General features: G+C 51.8%; 1 protein-coding gene across 1 annotated transcript in view; it reads right to left on the reverse strand.

Moving 5' to 3' along the window:
* B3GAT2 (beta-1,3-glucuronyltransferase 2) overlaps positions 1-6,469 on the reverse strand; it is a 92,214-nt gene extending 85,745 nt beyond the window's left edge. Inside the window, exon 1 of the mRNA XM_065911340.1 lies at positions 5,873-6,469. Coding sequence (XP_065767412.1) covers positions 5,873-6,469 — 597 coding nt within the window. The remainder of the gene's footprint in view (positions 1-5,872) is intronic.
* Between the last annotated feature and the right edge of the window lie 910 nt (positions 6,470-7,379).

A 7,379-nucleotide genomic window follows, 5' to 3' on the forward strand; every position in this document is an offset into this window, starting at 1 on the left:
AAACCATAAAAGACTTCAGGTTATTATGCTTACTTAGCAGTTTTCAGCTGACTTGAAAATAGAGTCTAAAAGTCAAATGGTCCCTTAGTGAGATAGTGAGGAGATGAAGTTTTCATAAAACCAAGTTGCATCAGGAAGAAAAGGGCAAGAGAGAAAATCAGGAGTTGATACAGCCAAGAGGATAGACCTATATGTATAACTGAAGCACTCTGCTGTATGCCAGAAAGGAACACAACATTGTAAACCAACTGTGCCTCAATAAAGAATAAATTTAATAAAAGGAAGGCAGATCTGCCCGAGTTCAAGTATCGCAGCAGCTAGACTAGTATGAGCGGACTTCTGCGGGTCAGATGCTTTACTCATAGCAGTGGATGACACGCGCCCATCTGACGGTGCAGGTTAGTGAGATGGGCCACACCGGACCCTCTGGGTACCCCAGGCTCCAGACCTGGGGTACCGGTCAGGAGATCCTGTCTCAGACAGCTGCTTGATCCTTCAAGGGACTTCCTGCTATGGCAGCTCACCTATGAAATTGAGACACTGATTACACTGATTAGGGTTATGACCACGTTAGATTCAGGTTGCATTTTTAAAGATCCCTGTAATCATCAAAGAACTGTGCTCACACCTAAATGTCAGCATTATAATGGGGGCAACTGGGGGCCATGCTAGAACCTACCCAGCAGCTGTCATGATGATCAAACGAGTGAATCACGTAACACCCTAAATGTGGTCCCTGGGCCATAGTAAGTGCTCATTTTGCTTGTAACCATGATAAGGAGTATTTTACATGTTTATTTCCAAGTTGTACACAAAATTACCTGGTAGGAACAATGGAGTATTTTAGTGTATTTCTATGAACTGGAAATCTATTGTAAACTTACCTACTTACCAGCCTACCTACCTACCCATGGGTTGGTATGACAATTTTGTGTTTCAGGGGGAAAACTTGAGAATGATATAAAACCTAAACTGCATGCTTCGACAGCACTACAAATCAAATATAAATAATGTTATCTTAATTTATGCAGACCAGGCATCAGAGTCCAGAATATCTGAGTGAACATATCTGAAAATTACTAAATTCTGTCCTGAAAAAACCCACTATTAGAGTAGCACCTGGAACAGTTAATAAATAAGGCTGTTGACTTTGGTTCTCCTATTCTGCGTTTGCAGCACGCCTTCAAAGCAATTACTATTCCATTACTGTTCACACAAGAGGAAATTTACTAGCCTGCAATTGAGAGGTAAGTGGGGTAGACAGAAGAAAATGGAGTCCCCCACCAGGATCCAAGAAGCTGCAGACAACAGTCTAAATGCTTAAAAGACACACAGTCATCGCCACTCACAATAACCCAGACTTGTCTTCATGTCTATTCATGAGAAAGAATAATCAGTGGAAAGCAGGTCGGAGGAAGAAGAATGATGGAAGAAAGACAACAGGGAGAGGCAGAAGGGAGAAGGCCTTTGAAACCCCAGGGGGGTTATTTCTGATCCATTAAAATATCAGGATCCAGATGAAAACTGCTGGTGTCCAAGGAAAACCCTGTCAAAAATGAGCCTCAGCTCAAGTACCATACATCCAGGTAAAGTAAAGAAAATGTACAGATTTAACACCGGTAGATTAGGAAAGCTGTCCATCCTTCTAGACATCCATTTCGCAAAATTTTCACATGTGATCAGACTCACAGCGTGACTATTAACATGCTCTTCGGAGGGAAGAAATAACACGTGAGGGGCGCGTTCCGGGTAAAATCACCTCTGGATGGTGCTCTCTAAAAGCATCTTTGAGGTTTCTTCACTTCGAGAAGATAATCACTCTACACTAAGTAACTGTGTCAAGGGGAAATGGAAAGGGGGCTCTCCTGTCTCCTTCCAGGAAATGCATTCAGAATCTATTATTTAGGGGGGAAAGTGCCAAACACTGTAAATCTCAATATCTTTTGGATTATGGCTCCAATGAGCTGCACGTAAAGGGTGGAACATGTAACTAAATTATCAGAAAAGAGCAGGGTGAACTCACCCCTCAAACCCCCACTCCCTGCCCAGCACACAAACAGCTTAACTGCACCCAACACGACATCCAAAGGGCCTCTCTAGTTCACTACTTGCCAGAAATGTCTTCCAAATGCAATCTCATTAACTGAGACCTTTCCTGAGTCTGTAACCGGTTTCAAAGTCAGCTTGTCTTCCAGCCTCACCTCGTTAGACTGAAAGTTAAATTTTTAAGTTCTTCCCTTGCTTGGAAAGTGATATTTTTTAACCTTTCGGTTCAACTGGTTTTCCCAAGTTGAAAGCAACTTCACCTGAAAAGTGGCCCCTTTAAACTCAAGAAATCCTGGAAGGTTTTCTAGCAGAGGACAGAAATCTGATCAATAGTGTTATTGAAAAAATGTGACCAGCTACAGTCCCATTTGTCTGTGGCTGTTGCTTCTGTGAAAGGCGGGTAAATCCTTTGCAAATAAGCTTTTCCAGAGAGTTAGATGGATGGGGTGTGCTGGCTGCAGGCAGCCAGGATTACCTGAGAGCCGCAGTGCAAACTCCTATCAGGGCCAGAAGAGGCCCCTGGGAACTGGAGAACTCCAAGCACCTCCATCTCTGATGGACAGACAGCTCAGTTTTTGCAGCCACGATTCACACAGCTTTCCTTTGCAAATGGATTTGGCTGTTAAATGTAGGGTTGTTTGATGCAAATATTTCTTTCCTGGCCGCACAGCTCAGTTGAAAGGGGAGCCTGAAAATTGGCTGGCTGGCTAGCTGGATGGGAGAAGAAAGCTCAATCCCAGCTAAGCTACCACGGAGGATTAATTGCACCAGAGTGCCTGTTGTGCCTTAAATTTAATTTGGAAACCTTTCATCTTTTACTTTCCTTCATTGGCAGCCAATGCTTAGAGAGCTAATTTGTACCTGGTTCATTTTCCTCCTTTTATCTTATCTACGTTAACATCAACCGTGGAAATGAGAAGCACCATGAATAAAAGATGAAGCTTGCCTCGGGACATTCTTTCCTGAGGTACTGTGAATTACTTAAAAACTAATTTGTGTGTGTGCCATAGAAAGGGCTGAGATATATGCTGGGCCCTCCAGCATCCCTGATCCGCATCTTCCCTTCCCCCAAGGAGCTATAGTTTTTAGACATTTTAACTGGTCCTACCTTCTCGCCAAGAGAGCAATATCTAGACTGCAATCCATGTGGAATCATTAATCTGGAACTGGTGGAGGTAGGGCATCCCATTAATATACAAGACTAAGGATGCATAATTTCCCCTAATCTGACTTCTTAGAGAGTTCAGTCTTGCTTGCCATGCAAAGAAAAAAATGTGCTGTAATAAAGAGAACTTAATGTCTCAACATACATGCCTGGTGAACAGAGAGATGCCTTTTTTGTTCAAAAATGTTATGTTGGGGGGGGGGTGGTGGGCCAGAAAGGGATTAGTACTAAAATTTCTGCCTGGGAGGAACCTCGAGAAGCTACAGAACTTAAATTCAAAGTGTATCATGCATATTATGCTTTTAAAAAAATCCCTTCTGTTGTGTATTTTGTATACTTGGCACTTCTCCGTAAATAAGAGACACACATGTTCGTAAGTTTATTTTGAATATTTCATTACTTTCAACCATACAAAACATTAGTGTCTTAAAAGTTTAGCATTTTTTCCCCTATATAGTTTCCTTTCGGCTGACACTTTTTGTCCCCATCCTCTCCTCTTTCTTTTATCTTCTCTCTTTCTTTTCCCCCATGGAGCAATGAAAAAACCTCTTGCTGCTTCATATCCACCACAAACAAGACTTCTTTCAGTTTGGGAAGCATCAAAGAAAGACTGTGTTCTGGGCCGCTTCTCTGCCCCTCTGTGCCAACGCCTCCATTCCGTCCAACACCTCACACCAGCGGGCTGGAAGCGGGGAAGAAACGGAAACTCACTGCCCTCCACAGCCCATTCCCCTTGAAGGTTAATTAATAAAAATGTGCACTGTTTTGCTTACCCAAGACTACACATTTTCACAAGCAGAGCAACCTCCAAGTTGTATAAAAAGAAAAAAGACTTTGGGGGTTAAAATGATGGTGCTCTGAAATGTGCTTCAGAATACAAACCATGTCTTTTGGGGGCAAGAATATGCAGACAGAATCACGATAAAACCCAACTTAAAAAAAGAGCTGATATTTCGAATCTTGGTTATAATGAAGACCATACCCTACAATGACAAGCTAATTGATTTCTTCAGAAGAAATACAGGAAGAAAGCCCTCCATCATGAAAGCATGGAAGAGAGGTGAGGAGAGCAATTACTGATCCTTTTATTCAAGAAGAGAGGATGAACAGAAATGAAGGCAACAATTGCCTCTAAGAAATGGATTTTTAAAGCCACACAGGCAGAAAAATGAGGCTGGAGAGACACAGAATACCTCTATCCTGAGGTTATGAAAGCCAAATTGAGATATTAGGATGAAAGCATGGGCCCTTTGTGATTTCTGTGAAGAGCGTGCTAAGTCGCTTCAGTCCTGTCCGGCTCCGAGCGATCCTGTGGCCTGTAACCCGCCAGGTTCTTCTGTCCATGGGATGCTCCAAGCAAAAAGACTGGAGTGGGTTGCCATGCCCTCCTGCAGGGGATCTTCCTGACCCAGAGATCAAACCTGCCTCTCATGCCTCCAGCATTGGCAGGCGGGTTCTTTATCACTAGCGCCACCAGGGGACGTCTAGACATACAGATCGCCCAGTTAACTTAGGGGAAGGAGAGGGATGATGGAGTCTGAGTCAGGATGCTGAGGATTTGGGGAAGAGGAAGGCATGTCAAAAAGTCCAAGATCTTTTGGGGAAGTCCCAAGGCATGTCAAAAAGTCCAAGATCTTTGCCAGCTATATGTGTGGAGGAGGAACAAAAAAACTGTCAAAACGGGGCAACCCAGCCTCCTGAGCAGAACGCGCACGCATGCGCGCACATTCAGGCTGCAAAGCCCCAGCCTCAGGGGCGAACACCTGTTCCAACCCGGTGCCTGCTGGCTTTGTGCGGCTGCGGCTCCAAGGGACACTGTGCCGTCCCAGCACCCGCGGGCCAGGCTGCGCTGGGGACCTCACGGCGAGGACCAAGCAGCAATGGCCGGTGCAAAAGTGGCCAAAGAGGGGCCTCGAGAAGGGTCAGGAGAAGGAACCGGCAGTCCTGCTGATAACCTCGGGCTGTGAAAAAACGGAACCAGACGGCAAGACAGGGCAGTCCCAAACTCAGTTGCCAGAGGGTTTCCTCGGAAAGAAGGTCATCTTTAGAGTCATGGAGGGCCTTTGTGGGCTACAGGGAGAGATGCTGGGGAAGAACTCCCTAGAAGTCAGTGTTTTCACTAGTAACCATTTCCAGCCGAGCAAATAGGGAAATGGGTGTCTGGCTGATTCTTAGTCACCACCTTCAGCGGTGGTGTGGCTCTAGACTCAGACTCACATCTATGTGCACTTAAAAGGCCGCTAGAGACCACCTAGCCCGCCCCCAGGGCGCAGAATCCCTCCTTGCAGCCCGGCCTCACGGGGCTCCATCCTCAGACTGGCCAGAGCCCAGTTCCTAGAAACCCTCCAGGAGCCTCACAGCTGCACCACCGCTTCAGTCCAATCGCGGGGCCGGTGAGTGAGTGAGTGAGTGAGTGTGTGTGTGAGAGTGTGTGTGTGTGTGTGTGTGTGTGTGTATGTGTGTGTTGGGGGTGGGGGGAAGCAAAGCCCCCGCCAGACTCTCTCCCGGAGTCCCGGAGGTCCTCCCACCCGCCTCCAGCCCCGGGGGGTCAGCGCGAGCCGCGGCGCTGCGCCCGGAGTCCCGAGTGGGCGCGCGGGGAAGGGCAGCCGTGGCAGGACCAGCCCGAGGGGTGTCCTCCCGCCCGCCCGGGCCTGCCGCTACCTCCTGGAAGAGCTCCAGACTGTAGGTGTTGTCGTCGTCGGCGAAGAACAGCACGCCGGGCTGCGCGCGCTGGTGCCCGTGCCTCTGGCGCAGCCAGGCCAGGCCGGCGTTGCGCTGCTCGGTAGCGCGCGGCAGCCCGGGCCGCTTGTAGCGCCGCGGCGTGGGGACGTGCAGGTGAGTGCTGGGCAGCCCCGCGCGCGCCAGGAAGCGGCTCACCAGCTCGCTGCGCGCCGCCGCGTCCTCCACCAGGATCCAGTGCAGCTGCGCCACCTGGCGGAACGTGTTGGCCAGGCGGGTCAGCTCGGCCTTCTGCACCGGGCGGCTGTAGGTGGGCGTGATGGCATAGATGGTGGGCAGCTGCGGCTCCGGCGGCGGCGGCGGCCGCGGCCACGATTCGTTGCGTGGCTCCCGGCCGCGCCCCAGGCCGCCCCGGCGGAACGGGAGCCGGGCGCCCCCGCGCCCCCCGGAGTAGGGCGCGAAGTAGGGGCGCGGGGTGAGCGGGGGCGCGGGCCTGCGCGTGTCCACGTCGAGCATGATGATGACGATCAGGATCCAGGGCAGGAGGATGAAGAAGCGGCTGAACAGCACAGACTTCATGGTGCGCTCTCCCCCGACCTCTCCGACGCCCCAAGCGGGGCTGAGCGCGGGGACCCCAGCGTGCAGTTTGGACGGCGCTGGCGTCCACGCTCAGGAAGCCGCCGCCCGCGCGCACTCCATGGGGCGGCGGGGCGCTGCGGGGGCGCGGAGCCGGGCGTGCGGGGTCCGCGCAGGTGGCGGGGAGCTCCGGCTAACAGGGCGTGCAGGCAGGCGGGCTGGAGGGGAGGTCCCTACTCCGGGTAGTCGGCGGGAAACGGGACTCGGTCCAGCCGCGCGCGCCGCCGGCCCCGGAGTTGTGCTGGGCGCCGGGAAGGTGGTGATCCAACCGCGCTCTTTCGAAAGCGTGGGAGCTGAGAGCCGTCCCGCGGCGCCGCAAGCAAAGCGACTCCAGCCGTGGGTCCCTGGTGCGCTCTTGGGGTGGGGAGACAGGCGTGGGGGACAGGCGACGAGCGCTCTCCTTCGTTACATCCCAGCCGGGGCGGCGAGAACCGGAGGCGAAGCTTGGGATGTCGTGCGCCCAGCTCGGTTCGCGCGCCGCCGCGGAAGCCTGTGCCAGGGTCTCTTCGCTTTGCGCTGCTCTCGGTACAACCTCTCCCGGCTCCGGCAGCAAGATCCCAAAGCCTGGAAAGAAAGAAAAAGCGAGGGGGCGGGGGAGCTGCAGACTCCAGCGTCCCCCCCAGTCCTCCTGTGGAGAGACAGCAGCGCTGCTACTGGCGGCGTGGGGCTGCGCGGGGAGGCGGGAAGGCGGCCGGGCGAGCCGACTCCGGAGGCGGCTGCCGCACCGCCTAGGGGGAGCGGGAGGAGGGTCCCTGTCGGGCGCCGCGGCCTCGGGGAGGGGCTGGATGCTTGCTCGCTCGCTCCGCGCTCTTAGCCTTCTGAAATGCGGCAAGGTCTTTGGAGACCAGCCAGG

This window comes from Muntiacus reevesi, chromosome 19, assembly GCF_963930625.1.
Source record: "Muntiacus reevesi chromosome 19, mMunRee1.1, whole genome shotgun sequence".
Classification (NCBI taxonomy): domain Eukaryota; kingdom Metazoa; phylum Chordata; class Mammalia; order Artiodactyla; family Cervidae; genus Muntiacus; species Muntiacus reevesi.